General features: G+C 34.3%; 1 protein-coding gene across 3 annotated transcripts in view; it reads right to left on the bottom strand.

Moving 5' to 3' along the window:
- Positions 1-27,291, bottom strand: part of LOC126885908 (glycerol kinase-like) — a 208,334-nt gene that overhangs the window by 37,615 nt on the left and 143,428 nt on the right. For all 3 annotated transcript variants that reach the window (XM_050652703.1, XM_050652702.1, XM_050652701.1), the window contains 6 exons: positions 16,546-16,760; positions 12,462-12,677; positions 7,849-7,959; positions 7,693-7,792; positions 5,372-5,528; positions 2,068-2,273 (listed from right to left, as the gene is read on the bottom strand). In XM_050652703.1, coding sequence (XP_050508660.1) covers positions 2,068-2,273; positions 5,372-5,528; positions 7,693-7,792; positions 7,849-7,959; positions 12,462-12,677; positions 16,546-16,760 — 1,005 coding nt within the window. The remainder of the gene's footprint in view (positions 1-2,067; positions 2,274-5,371; positions 5,529-7,692; positions 7,793-7,848; positions 7,960-12,461; positions 12,678-16,545; positions 16,761-27,291) is intronic.

The raw sequence follows: 27,291 nt of genomic DNA, 5'->3' as shown, positions 1-27,291 counted from the left end.
TCATTCTGTTTTTTATCTGATCCCTCTTGTTCGGGTGATATATGTCTAAATTAGATTATCTTTTAGAATTAACTTTTGGCTCTTTGTTGTTGGCAGTTTGATATGTACAGCTCTATTTTTGTCCCTTCTGCTTTCTTCATGCTTTTTCACTTCCTAGAGATCCTGCTCTCCATCAAAAATATAGCCAATGATCTCATCAGTCCCGTTTTCTTATTCGATAGGTCACTACATGTTTTCTGTTTCCCCAACTTTAACCCGTGGATAATAACATATTTCTGAAACAATTCGTATTCTATTATATTGATTGTTTCTTCCAATACTTATTGATTTCTTTTGTTTCTGTGCATCGAGTTTGTTTTTTAATTTTTGTTCTCATATTTCAACATACAGTGGAACCCCGATAAGTCGGCCCCCGATAACCCGGAAGTCCGGCTAACCCGGACCGATTTTCATCAGATAAACATTTTGATTTTCAGTACATATTTTGTATTTTGACAACGACACCCGATCTGAGCGTCGAAATGTTAATACAATTATTTTTTCAATTTAATTGTGGCTTATTTCCCATCAAAATAGTTAATTATCAGATAAACATTTCAACAATAAAAATGTATGTATGTAATATAATATTTGAGAGATAATGTGTATTTGTGTAATGTGAATTATACGATAGTAAAAATGACTCATGGCACACGCCGGCAGAAACAACAGGCACCTGTCTGTACTATTCCTTTATTTTTTATTTCAAACTGTGTTAGCATTGTTTAAGAAAGACTATTTAAAAAATTATTTTTAATCAATGGTCTTAGTTTTCACTGTTCTTAATACATAATAACAAAACATCGTTCCGATTGTGACTGTATGAATACAGTATTGTATTGTTCGCTTCCGTTTGCTTAGGTTTGTGTTTGCGTGTTTTTAGTAATTTAGATGTGTAGGTACTGTGCATATTTATATTATATTTCATGTTATTTCAATTCTAACGGAGTTTATCTGTAAGTATACCGTATTTTATTAATTTTTACCATATTCTCCGGCTAACCCGGATTTTCGATAACCCGGATCGGCCGCGGTCCCGATTAATCCGAGTTATCCAGGTTCCACTGTATATACTATTTCTAGGATTTTCGCTAGCGTTGCTTCGAAACACAATTTGAAAACACTTTTCACTCACTGAACACACAGCAGAAAACGTTCAATACAGCTCCAGATTTCGAGTTACGTGTCCGAGCTATTTGGGTGTTAATATTTACGTTGCCATAGTAGGGGAGGAAACTATACTAAATGTGCAGTTACTCGAGCGTTATGGGGATCTATTGGGTTGTGAAGAATAGGTCCTAAAACAAAAAAAAAGTTAAGAAAAGTTTTCCATTAAGTGGGGACTTTCCATTTTTTAACTTAATTTTTCATTTCCAACAATCGTTTTTTCCGATTATAACGCCTTCTATCCATAATTCTAAAAAATGTTTTGAATAAAAGTTACTTATTTTTACGCAATTAATCCAAATCTGCAATAAAAAATGGGGGCTCCTATTTAATACTTTAAAGTAACCCCCTCTCCACCTCCGTGGGGGGTCGTGTTTGGTGTCACTCGATAGATTTTTCAAAAATATTGAATACGTGTATTTTGCACTTTTTCGATCTGACGTTTATTTTAAATTTTCCCCCTACCCCTCTCCGTGGGGGTCAAGTTTAGTGTCGTTCGATGATGTTTAAAAAATATACAAGACGTATTTTTTAGCTTTTCGATCTGACACTCGCCCATTTCCGCTAAAACCGTCAGATTTTTGAAATATACACTGTTCTGCATGTACTTAACTTACCTTTTCATAATCTGACTATTTCGAGATTTTTTAAGGATAGATTTTTTCGGATCCCCTTAACGAACTCCCCTGTTATAAGATCCAATATATGGTAGGGGTACATTTACAGGGTACAATGTTTCTCCCAATGCCATAATCTGACGCGCTCGAGTAACTGCAAAAATCCCCGCTTGGGCTCCCCTACCACCAGGACCGTCCTGCAAAAATTAAAATTATCTGAATATAAACTATTATGTTAACTTACCAACTGGAATTCCACAATAATCCGCTTGCATTTGCATAAGATAATCGTTCTTCGTCATTCCTCCGTCGACTAGTAATTTCTGAAGTGGATATCTACAGTCTAACGCCATAGCTTCAAGAACATCTCTGACTTGAAAGCAAACTGCTTCAAGAGCTGCTTTTACGAAATGACCTGGTTTCGTTTCATCCGATATTCCACAAATTACACTAAAAATATAGATAAAAATAAAACTGGTAATTTCAATTCCCTGTAAATTTAAAAAAATACAAATTGAGACTAATTTGTTACCTAAGTGCCATTAAAAGAAGTGTGGTAAAACATCAGCCTCGTAGTTAATTGTTAATCATCAGTTAGCGAACGACTTAATCGAATCACCTTCGATGTCTGTCGCTTCACCTTTGATAATATCTACCGCAGTTCCAAATCGAACACCAGGAAAAGATCATTCCAGACCACGGCCTATAAGTTACAAACATAACGTACCACTACTAACTGTTATAGTAACACACCAAAGATATCACCAGAATAGTGATGGTTATTGTGATTTGAAATTTAATATAAACAATACTCCTCGACGGGATCGGTATATGGTAGGATTAGCTCGTCGAAATGTGCATATAACTGCACGTGAACTCTGTGGGGTCTTAGAAAATATTCACAACATTACTGTACGTGACCAAATTTTGAGGAATATATTACATGAAGCTGGTTTGCACACCAGAAGTCCATTGAGGATTCCCATGCTAGGCCATAGAAATCGTGGACTATGATTAAGGTATGGTGGGCACAACATGTGCATTGGGACTTATAAGAATGAATTTCTGTGTTATTCACAGATGAAGCTAGGTTTTGTCTCTATCCCCATACAAGAAGAATGAGAGTTTGGAGAGGACCTGGTCAACACAGTTAACACACTATAGTTTATTTTTTAACCAGGAGGAGTAAACTAAAAAGACAGATTCATTTTGAATATTTTTTCGAGATATTTGGCACATGTATTGGTAATATAATAAAGAATGTCGGTACAGAGCCCAATTTGAAAAATATATTAATATGTGAAAATTACTCTGTAATTAAATACAATATTAAAAAAACGAGCCTGTACCGCCATTAAGAAGAACAAAAAAATACACTTTCTTCAAATAAACTTTTTGGAACTACTAATGAAATAAAAAAAGAATGTGTGTACTTTGTACGTACGTAAGAAGTTATACTTCTATTATATGATTTCAACGAAATCAATATACTTTAAACAGTTTCTCTACTACTTTCCAAAAATTTTTATTAAAACAATACCAAAAATTAAAAAAATAAAAGAATAAAACACACACAAACACATTGAAAAATGCCACAAATGATTTCTGAACAATAATTGTTGCCAAAAATTTTAATTAAATACGTATTTTCTGAAAAAACTTATATAATAATATACTTACAATCATAAAATCTATAAAAAAAATAAAAAAATGATATAACTTGCATTGGGCTTGAACCTACTTCCCGTGTATCCCGCCGTACGAGAGTCGAAGCGATTTCAAACTGCACCACCTTCGCGTATACGTCATGTGGGAATATAAACAAACTGAACAACTTTTTGACATTTTGTTTATATGAATTTTTATTAGTTTGATTTTTGTCGAATTAAAATACAACAATATATAGAGTAAGAAAACGATACATTAGATGAAAATTTGTAGAAAGTTTGTTCGTAATCAGATTATGTAAATTAAAGCATTGCCTACTAGGGGTATAGCATAGCAAGTACTAGGTAAGTACATTATTTTTTTTTTACATTTTCCAAATAGGTATGAAGATAATGTTTTAATGGAATACAACTGAAACATTTAGAATTACATACCTGTGGCTTTTCAAAACTATTTAAAGTCACTATAATTATAAATTTGATTTTATTTCTGTCCTCACAACAATAAAAACTAATATATTATACAACATTTTTGTTTACCGATAACCTCCAAATTGAACAATTATTGACAGATCATTTCAACACCCAATCAGAGCCCGTATAAAGACTAATACCAAACTGTCGGTGTGCGCATGCGCGCAGATCAATATAAATTCACCCTCAATCTCAATCGCGCCTAAAGCAGTATAACTTCAAAAATTTTAGTAGTTCCAAAATGACACAAAATCTAGGCATCGGATAAAAAAGTTTATTTGAAGAAAGTGTATTTTTTTGTTCTTCTTAATGGCGGCACAGACTCGTTTTTTTAATATTGTATTTAATTACAGAGTAATTTCCACATATTAATATATTTTTCAAATTGGGCTCTGTACCGCCATTCTTTATTATATTACGAATACGTGTGCCAAATATCTCGAAAAAATATTCAAAATTACAGCCGCAATCTTGGAACGCGTTTTCGCTACCTGTTGATCGCTACTGTTTCCTCTTAAAAAACAAACAATAGTACACAAGAGAGACGCAGGGTGCTTGCCCATGAGCAGTCTATAAGTTATGATGTGGGAAATAATTTTTCATCATCCACATCTATCTTATATCGAATATATTGATCGTATCTTAGAACCTGCTGTCCTTCCATTTGCCACTGTTTGCAGGTCATGAGAAAGAGAAATGTGGGACGTAGGAGGGTTTCCTCGTTGCGAAATTTAAAGGAGTGGTACGGGTGCAGTTCGATACAATTGTTCAGAGTCGCAGCCAACAAAGTTAAGATTGCAGTAATGCAAGAAGAAGAGCAGGTCCTGAAATGCAGGACATGTAGGATAATGCAAGGCCACATACTGCTGCAAAAGTAAGAGATTGGTTTTATAATAAGGATTTTGCACTTATATCGTAGCCAGCACAATCACCCAATCTTAATCACATCGAGCATGTGTGGGAGCTGTTTTTAAGATATTTACACAGGAATTTATTGTAATTTATTTTAAGCATGTCAACGCGGTGTCAAGCTCTAATTAATGGTGCAGCAGGAAACTTAAAATTAAAAATTTCTATTAAGTACATTTGTGCCTTCTTAATTTTTCTTTAATTATGTATTTCATAAGATGCATTTATATACTCAGGCATTATAACGGTATGATACTTTTTAAAATCCAATCAAAACTGATGTATTCGCTGTGAGCTTCGCTGGTACCGCCAACTAGCGCAATACGATTGCAACTTCAGTAAATTTAATGAGAAAAGTATTACAAATAATAACAACGGAAAGAAGTAATTAGATTGTAATCGATGGTTAGTATCAGTAAGTAGAGAATTTATGATTCATTATGATTATTTTGTAAAGATTTTGCTTATCATTTTGACTGTAAAAAGTACATTGTTTACCTTCTTGCATCTTTCCTCCAATATGGAGCATATAAACCAGAAAAGGCAGGAACAAAAACAACTTCTCCCGTTTCATCTACTGACTGGGCTATTTCAGTTGATTCTGATACATCTTTTATGATGTGCAAATTATCACGTAACCATGTTATTGATATACCTAAAATATTCATGTTTTCAAAAAATGTTATTTTTATGAACAGCACAGTATAATCGAAGCAAATAAAAAATAAAACACCAATCCCAAAATAGTTACCTACCAGTTGTTGTCTGTATACAATAGTTTAAAAAAAAATTCGATAGACCTATTAAACCTAACAATAAAACACTGAAAACGTTTGTTTCCTATACTTCCACAAAATTTATTATAACTATGTGACTACAGCTGTTTCGGCAGAGTGCCTTTCTCAAGTGATTTAGTTTACTATGAGTTTGCCTTTTTAAAGTCTTTAACTGAAGAGGTTGAGGAGTTTTGTCTCGAGTTGGTAATTTAGAATTATATCTGTATTTTTTAATTTATTAATTTCCATAGATTCTTATAAAGATAGCTTAAGGCCTTTATTTTGAGTATGCAGAATTTGAAACTCTTCATTAAAAGAATGATTATGATCTAGAAGGTGAAGTGCGTATGTAGAATTGTCTGTTTTTCTATTGTTGAAAGCCCTTTTGTGTTCTGCTATCCGTTTGTCAAAGGTTCTGCCAGTTTGACCGATTAAGTTTTCGGACAGTCACCACAAGTTAGTTTGTAGACACCACTCTGTAGTTGTTTTCTCTTTCGGCTCTTATTGTTCTTAATATATTTGCTTAAGTTGTTGTTAGTTCTGAAAGCTGGTGTTATTCCTTTCTTTTTTATGTATCTGGCTATTTTTGTTGTTATCTTGCCAGTATATGTGATAGAGCAGAAGGAACTGGGTTCTTTCTATGGTGGTGGATAAACTGATTTCAGGGCTTTCTTATGGAGTTTTTGGTTTAAAATTTTATTAATTGTTTGTTCGTTATAGCCATGGTTTACTGCTATTTGTTTAACGATGTTCAGTTCTATTTCGAAGTTATTTTTTGAGATGGGAATTTCTGTCAGTCTATGTATCATGCTATGGTAGGCTGCTAATTTGTGTTGTGTGGGATGGGATGATGAATTGTGTATAGTTGTGCCAGTATGGGTAGGTTTATGATATACGGAAGAACTCATGTTTGTTGTGTAGTCTGGTAATTGTTACATCTAGAAAGTTTATGGACTTATTATGTTCTGTTTCTATTGTAAACTCAATATTACTATGAAGTGAATTAATGTATGATATAAATGTATGTATATCATAAACCCCATACTGACACAACTATACACAATTCATCATCCCATCCTACACAACACAAATTAGCAGCCTACCATAGCATGATACATAGACTGACAGAAATTCCCATGTCAAAAAATAACTTCGAAATAGAACTGAACATCATTAAACAAATAGCAGTAAACAATGGCTATAACGAACAAACAATTAATAAAATTTTAAACCAAAAACTCCATAAGAAAGCCCTGAAATTAGTCTATCCACCACCATAGAAAGAAGCCAGTTCCTTCTGCTCTATCAAATATACTGGCAAGATAACAACAAAAATAGCCAGACATAAAAAAGAAAGGAATAACACCAGCTTTCAGAACTAACAACAACTTAAGCAAATATATTAAGAACAATAAGAGCCGAAAGAGAAAACAGCTACAGAGTGGTGTCTACCACACAAAAACTTACATCGGTCAAACTGGCAGAACCTTTGACAAACGGATAGCAGAACATAAAAGGGCTTTCAACAATAGAAAAACAGACACTTCTACATACGCACTTCACCTTCTAGATCATAATCATTCTTTTAATGAAGAGTTTCAAATTCTGCATATTCAAAATAAAGACCTTAAGCTATCTTTATTAGAATCTATGGAAATTAATAAATTAAAAAATACAGATATAATTCTGAATGACCAACTCGAGACAAACAGCTCCCCACTCCTCAACCTCTTCAGTTAAAGACTTTAAAAAGGCAAACCCATAGTAAACTAAATCACTTGAGGAAGGTACTCTGCCGAAACAGCTGTAGTCACATAGTTATAATAAATTTTGTGGAAGTATAGAAAACAAACAGTTCAGTGTTTTATTGTTAGATAAAATGAACTTCCATCAAGTAACGATCGAATCCATCAATTATGTAAAGACCTATTAAAGCTAGGTATAGTCGAATAGAAAACCTATTTAGCCAAAATAGAAAATAAGACTGATTGAGATGGACAAGGCATGCGACTAGACGACATAACTCTTGAGGGTAATACATACCGGCAATAGCTACTGATCCTTCTAAGGCAAATACTGGTTTTGCTTTTTTTCCAAATTGGTAACCAACTGTAGTAAGTAATCCATGATTCGATCTCACTATCTAAAAAAGTACGGTCAATCTGATTTAACTATATCATATTATAAAATTATACTCACAGAATATCCAGTGTTATACAGTATAAAACAACCGGTACCATAAGTACTTTTCGCTTGGCCTGACTTCAAACACATCTGTCCGACTAGGGCGGCTTGCTGATCACCTAAAATCTAAACAAATTATTTTGGAACTGTTTATCGAGATTAATATTTTAATAATTTTTTTCGAAAAGTATTTTTTTTAAGTGGTAACTCCAAAATGGCATTTGAAATACAATCGTCGCAAAAGTATCGCATAAATGTATTACGTCTATGTAGAAGTTTTGATTAGTATCTCCTAAATTTTTTTGGAAATGCGACAGAATGAAACCTAGGAATATTTAACAGTAGTTTATTCTAGCAAAATGAAAAATCCAAAATTAACATGCCAAAAAAATTAAAATAAAAATTATTTAACAAAAATTCAAAGTACAAATCTATGAAATATGAAATTTCAAGGACAAATTGAATATTTTAGTATCTAGTATTACCAGCTCGGGCTCTAATAACGTTTCTCGTTCTCTGTGGTCTATTATCTACGATCTCCAAAGATTAACACACATAATCAATACAACAGCTAAAAAATACACAATATGATAATATCAGCAGAAAAAACCAAATGTATGACATCTAAATACCCACTACGATGTAAAATCGAAAATGATGGGAAAATAATAAAGCAGGAAGCAAGGTTTAGATATCTGGGAATAGACATAACCAGTTACGGAGATGTTGAAGAGGAAGTACGGAAACAAAGCTTAAAAGCAAGTACAACGGCGGGATCTCTTACTGAGACAATCTGGAAGAACAAACACCTAAGACAAGACACAAAAGTAAGAATCTATAAAGCAGCAATTAGACCTACATTAACATACACGGCGGAGACAAGACCTGACACATCTAAAACGAGACAACTACTAGAAACCACAGAGATGAAAATACTTCGACGAATATCGGGGAAAAGTCTGTTGGATAGGAAGAAAAGCGAAAACATAAGATCATGCAATGTAGAAGACATAAATGGATGGGTGACAAAACGGAAACAGGAGTGGAACGAACACATTAGTAGAATGGCAGAGGATAGGATAATACGAATAGCACGAGATAAGTCACCAAATGGACGAAGAAGTATTGGCAGATCAAGAAAAAGATAGTGCGATAATTTAAACAATTTAGGAGGCTAATATTGAAGAAGAAACAGGATTTAAAGCCTACATACAAGAAGGAAGAAGAAGAAGAAGTTCTCTGTGGAAGGCTTCTCATCAGAGATCGTATGTACTTCAAATCCAACTTTTCCCATTCTTCCGTTAAAGCATTTAACAGTTAATCAAGTATATATGGAGCGACGATACGGGCTTTTATGCGTCTTTCTAGGTAGTCCCAAACATGCTCAACTGGGTTTAGTTTGGAGAAACATAACAGCAGACCAGTTGCATCCTCTCCATCCGGACGATCACGTATCCTTCTTTCGGTTTAATTTCATACACTCGTAGCTTTCTATTGTAGATTCGTACAGCGGCCCTCCCAATCGTATCCACAAACCATCATCTTTTCTTAGCCGCTGTTGGGTTTGGCTCCGCCGTCACCAGCACGCCGATCTTCTTTTCTACGGCGGCAGCCTCGGCGAGATCATGTGCTAATCTCGCCGTTCCCACGTTCGTTTGAAGTACTCTCAGCTCTCGGATCTTGTTTACTGTGTTCGCCATTTCTTAGACTCGAACTTCTTTCACGCTCTCTTTCATAGTGCTTCAACTCGCGCGCTCTTCCTGGGACTAGTCCTTAGTGGTCCCTGCTTTCAATCAGTTGGTTGAACTTTGGACATCTTCTTGAGTTAGCCACATGTCCGGTAATATCGCAGTTGAGGCATCTGATTGTTTCTGCCTTGCATTCCGACGCTATGTGACCCTCTTTGCCGCATCGGAAGCAACATCCTCTTCTGTTCTGCCCTTTACAGTCCCATTGCTTGTGTCCAAAGGCTAGGCATCTCAAGCATCTCGGTATCTCTGTCCTTGCTTCTATGACTCGACAGGAGGTATAAGCTACCCTAATTCTTCTCATTCTTAGGATATTTTCGGCCGCGTCTTCGTCCACATCCACCACGGCACTCAGCATCCCTTTTACTCCGCCCCGTGTCTCGATCCAGGTCTTTACGATATCACATGCCCGCTCCTTACCTGCTATTTCTTCTATGTCATTTTGGATCACGTCCTCCGTTGTGTCGGGTGGGATTTCCTGCACCAAGATTCTTCTCTTTACGACGCCCCCTTTTGCCACTGCTCTCGACACACATGTGCTACCAGAGATGAGTTTCTTCACTTCCTCCGCCATTTCCCTTTCTCCACCCAGCTCCAGTGATATTCCTTGGTTTCTGGTCTGTCTGATCCTTTTTATGTCGATGGTCTTTCTTCCTGTGAGGTAATTTTTAACTTCTGTTATTAGGTCCGCAAATGATTTTTCTTTGTTTTTGCTGATGAGTACTACTCCACTTTGTTCTCTGGGCTTGGTGTTTATGTTTGCCCACCCTCTTCTAGCTTTTTTGCCTAGGAGCGTGATCGTCACACCCCTTCCTCTTGCAGCCCACTCCAGGATTCTCCTCGATGTCTCAACTCCTAGTGATGTTGGCTTGTGGATTCCTACTCTTTCTCTTCCTAGCTCCTCCATCTTCTGTACCAGTTTCCTGCATGTCTTGAGGAACTTCACCGACTCGAGTTCTTCCTTATTGTTTGGGAGAAGTTTGAATCCATATATCTCATTGTTAATCCACGTTCCATCTACATGAGCAGACATCGTGACTCTCACAGTTCCCAGGCCTCCATCCTCATCCACCTCAGCTGGAACGCCTGGTAGGTCAGGAAACATACCTTTCACCGTTTCCATGGCTTTGTTGTCCTCGTCGTTGTTGGTAACAAATACTGCCACGTCTGCTGCTATTTCAGAGATGTCCCCCTCTTTCACTACAGTTCTTTGGAAGACTTCTTCCGGCCAGTCCTCATTTAAGAACTCTGCTATTTCCTCGTACTCGCATATTGCCATTTTTTCCTTGATGGCGCCCACCCTCCTTTTAATGGCTTCTGGGTTCTCTACATCCACTTGAACACCCATTGTCGACGTTTTTCTTTACTTTCAAGGACTCCATGTTCGTCTGCACACCTCTGGATGTCGTGCAAACATACTTCCTTGAAACCTTTTCTTTCTCCTTGCTTTCCTCCACTTCCTCGGTATAATCGAACGACCGATTTCTTAGGTTGTCGACCTCCTGCTTTATGGCAACCCTTGTATTTGGCACCTCAGCCATGAGTTTTTTAAGGGCCGCTACACTATCCTGGAGGCGTTCCAACTTTGTTCTTGCATTGCAGTTGGGTGTTTGCTCCTCTTCCTCCGATTCATCAGCTGAACTGCTTTCGTTGTCAGAGCTGCTCCATTCCCCTTCTTCATCCTTTACGTATTCTTTCCCTTGACTCTTAGTTTTATTGTTTTCGTCCTTCTGTTTGTTCCCTTCTCCCTTTTTTCTCTTCCTACTCTCTTTCTTTCTTCTTCTCTCTTGGTTTGCTGTTTGCTCTTACTTCCCTTGTTTCCCCCTTATATTCTCTTTCTTTTCCCTTGCTTCTGTTTGCGCTGGTTCTAGATCCGGGTCTTCCGTTTTTTCCACTTCTCTTCTCCATCTTTTCTCTCCTTGAGTTTCGTCCCTTTCTTTTTCCCGCCTCTTCTGTTTTCTTTTTCGTCCCTGCTGCTCCTCTTCCGCCTTTTTGTTTTTCTTTTTTTGTCCCATCTTCCTTCCCACGAGATGGGTCGTGCTGATCGGTCCAGTGGGGCAGTGCGCCCTTGCCCCACCAAGGCTGTTTTCCCCTCGGGTTCGCCATCTCCCTTAGGCATCGCTTGTAACCCACTATGTTACCCCTGGGCCATGCACCCCTTTGGCACGATGGTGTTATACCTTGAGGTTGGGGTGGCGGTATATTAGGATGGTGCATAGCCGCAATCCCTATGCATATCCGTTTGTTTTCAGTGGTTTCCTCCACTGGTTTTTATATTCGTGGAGGTTTTCTCCTCGGGTATAGGTTTGGGTATCAGGACATGTATGTTGGGTAGGGGTGGGTGTCGTATGATAGTTGGGGGGTAATAACTATCACACAGGGGTTGAAGGACTACGGACAGCTACTCCAATTTGTCGCCTTTTACGATGAGCAGGAGAAGCTGTGGAGGTATTCTACTTGAGCGGCCCGCCTCCACACGGGGGAAACACTAATGACGGGATCACGTGAAACAAAAAATTCAAAAGAAATTTATTAGCTTATGAGTTTCTCGAGGTAACGCTGTCCAGCTTTTTTAGTTTGACAAATTTTTGACTTTTTGGTATCACTGAGAAGTCAAAACAACGAATTGTTTTGCAAAAAAAGGGTGAACATCAACATATTATATTTATTATTGTTAAACAAAAATTAAGCATAAAACAAAAAATATCTCGACAGCGTTACCTCACGAAATGTCTAAAGAAAATATATTCAAAATTTCAGGTGGATCGGTCAAGTAGTTTTTGAGTTACAATGTCCACCGCATTTGAAAAAAGCAGTTTAGAGAAAAACGTGTTATGTATTACATAACTGCTTTAATAACCTCTCAATTAAAACTCTTACCCCAGCTATAGGTACTCCACTCAATTTCATGTCCATAACTATAACTCCGTATATTTCCGAGGAACTTTTAATTTCTGGCAAGATTTTCATTGGAATTCCAAAAACGTCACACAATTTCTTATCCCATTTTAACGTTTCAATATTCATCAACATTGTCCTGGAAGCATTTGTGACATCTGTGATATGCATACCACAATCAACACCTCCAGTTAGATTCTAAAATAATTGAGAAAAAAAATGTATAAAAAGTTTCGAAATTCTAGGCACCAAATTCTACGGAATGATAATTAATTAAGTTTTAACATTATAGGTCTGGATCCCGCGTATGAAAAAAAAGTTGATTAATAGCAAGCTGAAAATTTGTTAATAGCTTAAGGGTGTCTAGTTGGACAAACTTTGATATATGGGAACACTGGAAAAGGGGAAGTTTTAATTGTGGAACAGGTTAAAAATTTGGAACGGTCAGACCACGAAAACGTCACATGTATTTTGTCCGATAGAACTTCCAATTGATTTGTTACCCTTTCATTAAACCCTCATGCAAAAATCAGGCTGCTATTTATCACCAAATGGGCATTATAATGAGTGGAACACGTAGAACATGTCAAATGACAGGAATTATGACAGGTGATAAATAGCAGTCTGATTTTGCATGAGAGTTTAATAAAAGGGTAACAAATCAAATGGAAATTCTGTCGGACAAAATACATGTGACGTTTTCGTGGTCTGACCGTTCCAAGTTTTTAACCTGTTCCACAATTAAAACTTCCGCTGTTCCAGTGTTCCCATATATCAAAGCTTGCCCGACTAGACACCCTTAAGCTGTTAACAAATTTTCAGCTTGCTATTAATCAACTTTTTTTCATACGCGGGATCCAGACCTATTGCCGCTGGGTTGTGATTATAGATAATTCATCAACTTATAAGATGTTTAAAGAAATAACACACTATGTTAGAAGCTGTAGAATACGCCTTCAGTATAAAACGTCGCAGCTGTAACCAGCAAGAAAAATGCAACCATTCACTCTAGAAAAACCTTGACATACTACCTTAATTGATTTCATGGGACCATTCCCAAGATCTACAAAGAATATTTTATTGACCGGCATCCAACACCGGTTTACAAAATGGGTTATCGTCTAATCCAGTGGTTCCCAACCTTTTATGTCTGGCGACCCACCTGATGTTTTTTAATTTTCGCGACCCATCCCTCACCCATGATGATAGAAAAAAATAAGGAACACTGTCACTGTACGCTACACAGCTACTGTAAGAGCCACGCAGCGACCCACTAGTGGGTCGCGACCCACCGGTTGGGAAACGCTGGTCTAACCGTTAAGATCACACCATTGAAATTTTCATTCCATCAAAAAATGTATGTTACATTTTTTTCCAAAGAAGAGCTGTAACGATTGCATCGCCAGCGCTTACCGCCGACTTGCCATCTCTCTAGGCACGCACTACCACCGACAACCTATCACTACCATCGATGTGCGCTGGAGATGTAACGTCGGCGACGATATAAAAGGCCGTTGCTCCTAACCCGGCAAACCGCCCTTCCCGTTGGGGACCAAGTATTGATTGATCGCTTTTAGTTCCTTGTCCGGATCGAGTAGAAATCGATTCTGCCACCTCTAACCTAGACTAAGTATTGATTAGTCTTTTCCAGCGTTCCCTTTTTAAACAATCCAAGCATCATACTGTGTATTATGTTTAACCACTCACATTTAAATAAAATATGCTTAACAATCTTTTTTATGAAGAGTACACTGTTTATTAGAAAAAGTTGTGTTAGTACATTCTTTCACGGTTTTTGCGGTAAATTTTAAAGAACCGCTTGGATTGAGATGAAATTTGGCATAGGCATAGCTAACATGTCAAAGAAAAAAAGTGATATTGTGCTGATGTGTGCTTTTACCCTGGGGGTGACTTTCACCCCTTCTTGGGGGTGAAAAATATATATCAAAAATAAGTCCGGAAATAGATAAACTGACTAATTTTAAGTAACTTTTGTTCTATAGAATTTTTTCGCCAAGTCAACACTTTTCGAGTTATTTGCGAGTGAATATGTTCATTTTTCAACAAAATAACCAGTTTTTAGACGGTTTTTCGCAAATAACTCAAAAAGTAAGTATTTTGTCGAAAAAAAAGAACGTTCTTAGGAAAAATATAGCCTGTGAAATAATAAAAAAATGGTGTACGCTTGAGGTCTCTGGACCTCATAGAACCAGAGTTATAGCCAATGAAAAATAGGTTCATATTCGCCAAATTTCAAATAGGCTATTTCAACGTGAAATATCCAAAAAATAAAGCACTTTTTGGGGAAAACCTATTATAACTTCTTTAAAGTGTTTAAAAAAATCTGTATTTCTGTGTTTATAAAAAGTTTCTAGCATCAAATTTAAACAAGTTACGCTCAAAATAAAGTTGCTCTCTTTTGTTTTGGCAAAAAAAAAATCGGGAAAATCACCCCCTATTGGCAACCTAACTGAAATTAATCTTTACCGCTCCACAAATTATGTAACTTAAGTTGTGTTTATATGATATGTAAGTTTCATTGACTCAAAGTGCTTATTTTTAAAAAAATTTTGTTTTAGAATAAAATTTTTAATTTTGAAAATATGCTTTTTTCAAAATAACTTAAAAATTGTTAGAGATACCAAAAATCTCAAAAAACAAAAAAGTCAGTATTACTTTTCTGAATATCTTGTATTTTTTGTTATTCTGTAAGACAAAAATTGATTAAGATTTGGTGTTTCTAAATTTGCATACACTCGTGATCAGTGACTCGTTCAAGCCCTTTTAACTACAGTTCTTGCAAAATAAGGCCTTTCAACCGATGAAACTTAAAGATCATATAAACAATACATACACAAGTAAAGAAACTTGTGAAGTGGTAACGATTAAGTTCATCTGAGATACTAATTAGGAGCTGATTTTCCCGATTTTTTACCAAAAAAATGCGACTAACTTTATTTTGAGCGTAACTTGTTTACTTTTGATGCTAGAAATTTTTTTTATAAAACAAAAATGAAACCTTTTTTAAATACTTTAAATAATTTGTAATAAGTTTTCCCCAAAAAGCGCTTCATTTTTTGGTTATTTCACGTTAAAGTATTCCATTTGGAATTTAAGGAATATGAAACTATTTTTCATTAGCTATAACTCTGCTTTTACCATGTTTTTTTCGATAAAATACTTACTTTTTGAGTTATTTGCGAAAAACCGTCTAAAAGCGCGGTTATTTTGTTGAAAAATGAACATATTCACTCGCAAATAACTCGAAAAGTATTGACTTAATGAAACAACTCTATAAAACAAAAGTTACTTAAAATTAGTCAATTTAACCATTTCCGGACTTACTTTGGACGTATATTTTTTCACCCTCCAGAAGGGGTGAAAGCCACCCCCATGGCAAAAGCACACATCGGCACAATATCACTTTTTTTCTTTGACTTGTTAGCTATGTGTATGCCAAATTTCATGTCATTCCAAGCGGTTGTTTAAAATTTAGAGGTTTTGCAATATTTTACCGTTAAAGAACGTACTATGTACTTTTATTGAAATTACGAATAAAAACATCATACAGTGCGTAAATCGTTTAGCTGGACATAGGGAACATACATTGTATATATTTAGATATATAAATACGTACATTGTATTATATTAAGATAATTGTGGCAACTTCTCTCTCTCAATGACAATATAGTTGCTAGAATTAAGGGGCATTAACCTCCAAATCGACAATTACTTTCGGGTGACACAAATAATGGGAACACTGTGTCTGTTTAATTTCGAAATTTTTAAATAAAAGATATTTTAAAAATTAAAGTAAAATTATTAATTCATCAGTCATAATCTTTGTTTTTGATTTATCTATGGACTGCCTTGCATTCAAAATCATTCATTCTATTCGTTGTAACAGCTCTATTGCACCAGAAACTCGTATTCGAACAGAAGCTTCAAGTAACACAGGTTAGCGCAGTTGTCACAATGATCTCAATGTATATTCCCTATGTCCAGCAGAACGATTTACGTACTGTATATATAAACACCATCAATAATTATAAGTTCGATAACTTACCCATATTAACCACGTATCAATATTTCCAAACAAACACCTATCTTCATCTATTGCTTTCTTAACTTCCGGAACATTATCCATCATCCATTTAATTTTAAGAGCACTAAAATATGTACTAACAGGAAGACCACATATATTTTGGAGAAAATCTTGTCGTCGCTTACCATGTTTTAATATTTCATCTACTGTACTAGACGTTCTCATATCCATCCATACTGAAAACAAAAATATTTACATCGAACAAAAATTCTATAAAAAAGGTACAAATAACCAATAAAAAAATAAAGATGTAATAAACTAATATATTACCTCATTAAACTAATATATTCGATTCGATTCTATTCCATTTATTTTATTTAATTATGTTTAAACTTATTTAATTTTATATATTGAACAATATTGTGAATACTGTGAACAATATTGTGAATACTGTGAACAATATTAAGAAATACTTAAAAGTTGAAGCTGAAATAAGTGAATTAAGATAGAAAGAAGTGATTAAGATAGGTAATAAAAAACTTAACGATATTCCAGGGGCCAGAATATTCATTGACGAAGACCTAACTTACCAGGAGCGTCGTATCCAGAAACTCAGGCCCAGCCCCAGAGGTGGGCGAACAGGGCGGTGAATTTAGGGGCGGCAATTTTAAGAGGACAGCCAATTTTTGAAATTGAAGAAATAATACATTATGTTTTTAATATTATAAAAAATCAATATTATGAACAAGAGCATCAAAAATGCAACTGCAAAAACGAGAATTATTAAGTGAAACAATAACAATTGCAAGGTTTATTCGACGGGAAATCGACAACACTGCCTTCTTCATCGCATAATAATAGTGGGACCAGAACTAAATTAAATTCACTGAATTCACTTAAAATTAAATTTACTGAAAATGGATATAATAATTTGAAAAATCTGGCTGAAGCTTATTGCTAAGCTGGCAGAAGTTATTTTGCAAAAACTGAATGAACTGAAACTAAGAATACCTTTGGACGATATGAGAGGACAAGGGTATGATAATGGGGCAAACATAAAAGGAAAAAACTTTTTGTCCCATGTTCTAGCCATTCACTCAACTAAGTCGCGAACGATGCTGGTATAGTCTCACAGTTTGCAGATTCTTTCTTTTCCTTAGTCACAAAAATTTACAACTTTTTTTCACCATCTATTCATTGTTGGGCTATACTAAAAAATCATCTTTCTAGCATAACATTGAAACCTTTGTCCGAAACTATGTAGATGAGAACTATAGACGGAGAGCTAGAGGCGAGAAATCATCGTCATAAGTAATATGGAGTTTGGCATGTGAAATGTGTCTATTGTATATTGATAATTATAACCCCTTTCAGGCTGACACCTCAGTGGATACAGGAAGTAGCAATAAGGGATGAAAGGGGAAAGTTAGTGCAATCATTAAAGGTTTTCACCTCCTATTTTGTTAAACCTCCATCGATTTGCATGAAAATTGGTGACTAGTTAGAGCATACCTCAAGAAACAAAACTGATATGGTGCCAACGTGCGCTTTTACCCTGGGGGTGGATGCCACCCCTTCTTGGGGGGTGAAAACTATTTTATTAAAAATAACCCCACTAATCGATAGAGGGACAAATTTTAAGGAAAATTTGTTACTTCTAATTATTAAAATAAATCAATACTTTTTGAGTTATTAAAGATCAAAAATTTGAATTTTTCGTGAAATAAATGCAAGATGTAAAGCGGTTTTTCGTGAATAATTCAAAAACTGTAAGTTTTATCGAAATAGTTATGATTACCAAAATTGAAGATAATAAAAAATAAAAGAGATTTATTATTCGAAAAAAATTTGAGAATTAATAAAAAGTGAGTTATAGGTGATATAATGTATATTTTTTTCGGCTAGTACCCAAATCTAAGTATTCAAGCTCAAATAACGGGAAAACGGTGCATTTTATAAAATAACTGAACACTTGTCAAAGTACTCAAGAATACCTATCAAGTGAGCTCCAGATGAAGTTTATAACATCAAAGCTGAGCAAGTGATGATGAAAATAAGAGAACCCTTTCTAGTTTTTAGGAAAAAGTGAAAATAAAACATACGCTATTTATATATTTATTTTGAAATTTGTTAACAGAATAATTTTTAAAGGAATTTCGGGAATGAAGTTAGGATTATAATTTATTATCAAGTTCGATTTATTACAATTTAAATATAACAAATTAAAAATGCGAGCATTATTATAACGAAAACTTTGTTTTTTATGTATTTAAATTCCTAATATGGAAAATTGCTATTATGAAAAGTTGTTTAGAATGAAAAATTATGTTTAATGTGCAATTATATCCTACTATTTAAATATTGTGAGCTATAAAGGCACTTTACTGAGCGAATTTCTTGAGCGAAATTCATATTTTTTACACATCGACTAAAATCGATACAATTTTATATAATCTTATGTTTATGATTGCATCTTGGATTTTAGACCGTGCAGATCTTTTTATGAAGAATAATTTTTGTTCGTAAAATTAATAATAAAAGAGTTATAAATGAAAATGATAATTGGTAGGTATCTCTAATTTGAGAAAAAAATTAAATATTTTCTTTTTATTAGAAGAATGTAGATAATAGTTACATTATTATAATAATTATTAATTATTTAATTATAATAATAACAACTATTGCATATATTAAAACACAGTTTTTAATTCCAAACAATTTTTCGTAGTAACAATAATTTACAACAGTGTGAAAAAAGGTACTTTAATCTTGAGCGAAATTCATATTTTTTAAAATACCTCCTATAATGTAGATAAAATTTACTATCTGATGATTGGATCGTAGGTTTTAGACGATGCAGAACTGTTTATGAATTATAACATTATTTCGTAAAATTAAAAATAAAAAAGTGTACCATAATATATGTGTCCAACTTAAGTAGACACACTGTATATTATACAATATAATATACATAATACATAAATCATTGGGTAGACAGCACCAAAAAATTTGTAACCTGCCATTTAACATTACTTACATTAAAATTAATAAGTAATATTTATTTATTTGATATTTCAATTCTTTTACAGTTTATATGAAGTAATATATTTTTGAAATAATATGAAATTTTCATTAACATTTTTACGTACAGTGTCTCCATTGTAGAATTATCTCGCTATTTAAAATTGCTAAAAAATCATAAATTGCTCTCCCGAGATGCAACTTGTCTTTGAGGTTGGTTATCTCGAAGATGGTTTGAGATATCGAAATGCCGCTTAAAGATTTGGATTCAGGAGACAAAACTACATTGACATCGGTACATAAGCTCCAGATATTGCAGGGGTGGCAACGCAGGAACGAACGAACGGAGTTTGCTAATTTATAAACGAAATCAAAATTTTCGTTGAAAATACTATTTATTTTTCACTTTCGCTGTCACATTCACTAAAATCGCTATCATAATTATTTTCATCACTTTCGCTATTATGAATGTCATCATCAGCTTGCTCATCATCCATCGCATCGTCTGTTTCATTCTCAAAAATAATATCTCTAACAATCTCTGGCATTTGAGGCCCTTCAAACCATTTGAATTTATATGTGTTATCTTCAGCAAGTTCCCAACCATTTTGTTCAATAACCAGATCTGTTAAATTTTTTTTATAGGCGTTCAACCAAATACTTGTAATGTATCGTGCTCGTAAAAGATGTTGATATAGCTCATATTGAGATGGATATATTCAATACAAACGCCGACTTCGAAATGACAGTAGCAAGTACCTATACAATAGCGTCAATTTAAGAGCACATGCGTGAAGTTACGAATGATAAAAAGAACATATTATTATTAATTAAATGTATGTTACTAAAATATTATTTTTATATTATTTTGATATTTAATTGAATTTTTTCTATCGATATAAACTTAGTGGCGGTTCTAGCCAGGGGCAGGGGGGTAGCTGTCCCCCTTCAGTTTTTACAGTACTTTTGTACTATAATTTTCGTTAAAAGGGCACGTTATCTTGTTTATTCAGCGGTTGTGTTCCCTTGCGCCCCACTTTTTTTGATCTAGAACCGCCCCTGTATAAACTAAATATGTACAGAAACTGAGGGTGTCCAATAATGGGCACATTTGACATAATATTCAAATACATTTTTGCTATATTTTATATAAATGTCTTAAAACAATTTTAAAAACTTATATAAATAATATAATAATTAAGCTCCAAATTTTTGGAGCCTAAACTTTGGAAAATGTTTGTAGCATAATGTTTAATGGTATCAACTTTTCCGGGAGCTCGTTTGATACATATTTCTAAGTACTTTGACAAGTGTTCAGTAAATATATTTTATAAAATGCACCGTTTTCCCGTTATTTGAGCTTGAATACATAGATTTGGGTACTAGCCGAAAAAAAATATACATTCCATCACCTATAACTCACTTTTTATTAATTCTTAAAGGTTTTTCGAATAAGAAATCTCTTTTATTTTTTATTATCTTCAATTTTGGTAATCATAACTATTTTGATAAAACTTACAGTTTTTGAATTATTTACGAAAAACCGCTTTACATCATGCATTTATTTCACGAAAAATTCAAATCTTTGATCTTTAATAACTCAAAAAGTATTGATTTATTTTAATAATTAGAGGTAATAAATTTTGCTTAAAATTTGTCGCTCTATCGATTAGTGGGGTTATTTTTAATAAAATAGTTTTTACCTCTGAGAAGGGGTGGCATCCACCCCAGGATAAAAGCGCACGTTGGCACCATATCAGTTTTATTTCTTGAGGTATGCTCTAACTACTCACCAATTTTCATGTAAATCGATGGAGGTTTAACAAAATAGGAGGTGAAAACCTTTAATGACTGCGTTAACTTTCCCCTTTCATCCCTTATTGCTACTCCCTGTATCCACTGAGGTGTCAGCCTGAAAGGGGTCATAATTATCAACATACAATAGACACATTTCACATGCCAAACTCCATATTACTTATGACGATGATTTCTCGCCTCTAGCTCTTAGACTACTAGATGAGAATTGATTCAACTACTCCGATCAGATACCAAATTAAAGAAATCTACCTTAAAGAAATCTATGGTCTTGTAGAAATCACTGTCAATAAAACCAACGATAAAATGGTTGCTCATGAGGCAAGCTGTTTGGAAAATCAAATACATGATTTTACTTTTCATTGCTCTGTGGTAATAGGTATGGCATGACATTTTACTTCACATCAACGTAGTCAGCAAATCACTGCAGAGTATTGATATTAATTTGAGTGTATCAAGCTGTCAGTTTATTAGAAAAAAACAGAAATTCATTTTAAGTCTCTCAGAAGTGATTTAAAATTCCAGGACTATTTGACAGAGGCAAAAGAGTTCCATCAAAGTTAGAAATTGAAAACCCGAAAATCAGAAGCACACTAACATCAAGAAAGAGGAAAGTGAAAAGACAATTCGGCTAAGAGGCTTAAAATGAAAGAATGGACCTAGATCCAGAGACACGATATATATGTTGACTTTTATTTGTGATAGATTTCAGCAAATTAAGAGCCATGGAGAAATTTTTGAGTTTTTATACGACATAAACCAAATTAAGCATATGACTGCTAGTGATTTATCAGATAAATGTTTTAAGCTATGTGATGCTTTAACTTTTGATGAGTCAAAAGATCTAAATTATGCTGAAGATGCATTTAAAGTATTTTCCATGATTGTGAAGCCCAAGAATACACCTTTAGAGACACTGAAAATAATTAGAGAGTATGATTTTGATTTCGCACCCAACGTTAGTGTTGCTTTGAGGATTTTTGTAACCCTACCAGTGACAGTGGCGTCTAGAGAGGGAAGCTTTTTAAAGCTAAAATTAAAAAATTTAATATAATAATAGTAATGTAGTAAAATTTCATGAAAATATTGCAAATATATGTATTTTTAAGCGTGTATCGTTCAAGTACAGTGGAAAATGGCGTATTAAATAATTTAGCACAAAGCACACATCAATAAAAATACAATCGTGATTTAAGTTGGCGATCGCTGAACGAAGGTGGTGAGTCATGGGTCTACCAAAGGGGGGGGGGGCGCGGTCGCCAATATTGCCCAGGGCGGCAAAATCCCTAGGGCCGGGCCTGCGAGAAACTAATAAGGAACAAGCAAAACTAGAGCGAAATCAAGGTAAAAACGTCAAGGTGGCATACAAGAAGATAATAGTAAATAACAAGGTAAGGGTATGGAATAGGCAAAGCGAAACTTTAGAGAAGCAGCATTATCACAACAAAATCATGTATAAATCAAAAAACTGATAATTACCAGTAACGAACCAGGCAAAGAATCAAGGACAGAATCCATGTATTAGCGAAATAAACACTGTAGAAATAGTAAACAAGGAAAATCAAACAACAAACAAAAGTCAAAAAATCAACATTGGAACTTGGAATATTAGAAGTCTAGCTGGTAGACAAATTGAACTTGTTATGGAGTTCAAGCAGACTAATCTGAAACTACTTGCACTAACTAAAGTAAAGAAAACAGGGACAGGAGAGATGATCATTAATGATTGTACGTTAATGTACAGTGGAGTCGACAGTTCAAGATGGGCACAAGCGGGAGTAGGATGCCTAGTCAACAAAGATTTTGTTAATAATATAAAAAGTTGGGAAGCAATTAATGACGATTAATGATAATAAGAGCCGACCTAGACTGAGAGAACATTTGGACTATCATAATTGCTTATGGTTCTAATGAAAATGATAGTAAGAAAAATAAAAATGAGTGTTGGGGTAAGCTGCAGGAAATATATGAAAAAGTGCTAGTCCAATCCTGATAGGTGATTTAAATGTAAGCGTTGGTAAGGAAGCCCAAAAAAGCAATGACGTCATAGGTAAATTTGGAGAGACTACAAACAATATTAACGGTGACAGACTAATGGATTTTTGCAGATTAAACTGTCTAGTTATAATGAATACTTTCTTTCAGCATAAAGATATACACAAACATAAAATTCAAGATGTGAAAGTGACTAGAAATTCAGAATTAGGAAGAGACCATTTTCTAATTATTGGAAAAATAAAAGGAAAAGAGCAGAACACAAATAATACTAGAAATGCAAATATACAAGAAAAAGGATCTGTAAGAACACATAAATTAACCAATATTGAAGTGAGAAACAAGTTCAACAAAACCACTGACGAAAAATTCAAAGAAAAATGGATACAAAGAAAGACGATTTAACAACAGTGGACATTCTTCAAAGATATTATTTCCAATGCTGCTGGTGAAATTTGCGGATATACAATTATTACTGGTGGGTCAAAAAAAGGACTAGTTGGTGGAGCGAAGAGATTGAAATAGCTGTGAAAGAAAAGAAAGTAGCATGGAGAGCTTATTTAGAAAATAACAGTTCAAATATGTATCAGAAATACAAAGAAGCAAGGAAGCTTGTGAAAGAAAAAGTTAAAAAAGCTAAATCGGAAGAGTGGGACAGATTTGGAGAATAGATGGAGCAAGACAGTACAATCACTGAAGATCGATATGAGCTATTACCTCCGATTTCGTTGAACCTCCATTGATTTGCATGAAAATTGTTGAGTGGTTAGAGGATATATCAAGGAACAAAAAGGTGACATGGTGCCAACTTGCACTTTTACCCTAGGGGTGGATGCCACCCCTTCTCGGGGGGTGGAAATTATTTTCTTACAAAATAACCCCATCATTCGATAGAGGGACAAATTCTAAGCAAAATTTGTTATATAAAGTTATTAAAATAAATCAAAACTTTTTGAGTTGAAAAAACGATGAACCGATTTTTCATAAATAACTCAAAAGATTTTACAAAAAAGTTATTATTACCAAAATTTAGGCTAATAACAAATGAAATAAACTCCTTATGGTAGGTGAGCCCAAGTAGGTATTTTTGAAGTAACTCGAGCGCGTCAGATTATCATATGGTGAGAACCCTAGTACCCTGTAGATGTACCTACCTCTACCATACATCTGTATTGGCTCTAAACACAGGGGAGTTCGTTAAGGGGGGGGGGGGCGAAAAAAAATCTATCCTTAGAAAACTCGAAATAGTCAGATTACGATAAGGTAAGTTAAGTACATGCAAAACAGTGTATATTTCAATAATCTGACGATTTGGGCGGGGCGTAAGGAAATGGGTGAGTCACAAAGTTTTACAAGAAAAAAGCGAATTCATCGCAAAATGAACGATAGATCTAAAAACTAAAAAATACGTGCTAAATATTTGTCAAAAATCTATCGAATGATACCAAACACGACTGCCCACGGAGAGGGGTGGGGGGTAAATTTAAAATTTTAAATACGAATCCCGCGATATTTCGCTATATGAACATCAGATCGAAAAACTGAAAAATACACTTATTCAATATGTTTGAATAATCTATCGAATGGCTCCAAACACAACTCCCCACGGATGTGGGGTGAGGGTTACTTTAAAATTTTAAATAGGACCCCCATTTTTTATTGCAGATTCGGATTCCTTACGTAAAAATAAGTAATTTTATTTAAACATTTTTTCGAATTATGGGTGGGTAGATGGCGCTATAATCGGAAAAAACGATTGTTGGAAATGGAAAATTAAATTTAAAATGCCAAGTCCCCACTAAAACGGAAAACTTTACTTAACTTTTTCTGGTTTTAGACCCTACTCTTCACAACCCAATAGGTCCCCAAAGCGCTCGAGTGACTGCACATTTAGCATACTTTCCTCCCCTACTATTACTAGAACACCTTTTAATGTTAACTAAAAGTGAGTTATAGATAAATGAATGTGTATTTTTATTGGGTACATGGCGGGTACCCAAATTTAGTGTTCAAGCTGAAATAACGGGAAAATGATGCATTTTATAACATTACCTTATTAAACATTTGTCAAAGTACTTGGAAATATCTATCAAATGAGCCTCTGAACAAGTTGATAGCATTACAATTTATGCTCCAAAAATTTTTCAAAATTTATCTTTTAAAAATTTTTTCCAAAAAATGTTACTGTTATTTTTTAATTAACTCCAAAATTTTCTCGATATCATATTCACCTAAAAACCGTTTGAAAGTTAATTCCAAGGGCTATTAAACCACATTAAATTTAATCTTTTAAACCCCTTACTTTTTTAAAAATAAAATGTTAAATGGCCCCGCTTTCATGGTTCTCGCAGCAAAATTTAAGCTTTAAACGTTTCTATCTCGGTTATTTTTTACACTACAGAAATAGTAAAAAAGATAAAATATTTGATGCAGAAAAAACTAAAATTTGGTTGTATATCATTATTTACGTATAATGAATATTGAGTGTTTTTGGAGTTATTATCAAAAGAAAATGAACAATACGATGATTTTAAAAATTCTGATTCTTTTAAATTAAATCTTTTTTTCAAAAATATGCATTCCAAACCGATCAAAATTATTGAAATCATTACTTATGCTAATATAAAGAAATTCTTGTAAGGATTACTATAAATTTAAATTTTTGTGGAAATAGCGTATGTTTTATTTTTCAATTTTTGTCTAAAAAATTCGAAAGGGTCTTCGTATTTTCTTCTTAACTTGCTTAATTCTGATGCTATTAACTTCTTCTGGAGCTCATTTGATAGGTATTCTGAAGTACTTTGACAAGTGTTATGCAGGTATATTTTATAAAATGCACCGTTTTCCCGTTATTTAAGATTGAATACTTAGATTTGAGTACTCGTCGAAAAAAATATGAATTCAATCCCATAACTCATTTTGAATTAACATTAGTTTAGTTCTTTAAGTAAGGAGTGTTTTCAATTTGTTATTATCTTCAATTTTGGTAATAATAACTTTTTTTGTAAAAGTTGATAGTTTTTGAGTTATACGTGAAAATCAGCTTCAACATAAATATTTTTTTTTGCAAGAAAATAAAATATTTGATCTTTAATAACTCAAAAAGTTTTGATTTATTTTACAAATAACTTTATATAACAAATTTTGCTTAAAATTTGCCCCTCAATCGATTTATGGTATTACTTTTAATAAAATAATTTTCACCCCCCAGAAAGGGTGGCATCCACCCCCAGGGTAAAAGCGCAAGTTGGCGTTATGTCAACTTTGTTCCCTAAGGTATCCTCTAACTACTCACCAATTTTTATGAGAATCGATGAAGGTTCAACGAAATTGGAAGTGAAAACCTTCAGTGACTGCAATAAGTAGGGCAAACCAAAAATTGTTCTATAAAGGTCCGAAAAAAAAATGAGAGGTAAATCAGGTAGTACTTACTGTCGTGCAAATAAAAAATAAAAATGGTGAAATAATTACCCAACCACAAGATATAGTGAACAGATGGATTGAATATTTCAAAGAGTTACCTGAAGCAGATGAAACATGATGAAGAGGAACAAGAAAGAGATCATATATAGGACGGCGAGAAACGAGAGTAATGAAATAACATTGGAAGAATTACCGGAAGCCATCGCAAAAATGAAAAATGGTAAAGCGACAGGAATAGATAATATCAAGGCAGAATGGTTGAAATATATGGGGGAATCTGCATTACACTACTTACACAAATTACTGATAGCAATTTGGAAACAGAAGCGTATCCCGGAAGATTGGGTAACAGCAGTAATGGCTCCTCTATTTATGAAGGGTGATAAAAAGGAATGTTCAAATTATCGAGGTATTTCCATGCTGTGTCCCGGCCAAGGTTTATGAACGAATACTGGAGATGAGACTGAGAAAGAAAGTGGAACATCCACCACACGATGCACAAAGTGGTTTCCA

This window comes from Diabrotica virgifera, chromosome 6 (assembly GCF_917563875.1).
Source record: "Diabrotica virgifera virgifera chromosome 6, PGI_DIABVI_V3a".
Classification (NCBI taxonomy): domain Eukaryota; kingdom Metazoa; phylum Arthropoda; class Insecta; order Coleoptera; family Chrysomelidae; genus Diabrotica; species Diabrotica virgifera.
This window is presented reverse-complemented; position numbering and strand designations above follow the sequence as displayed.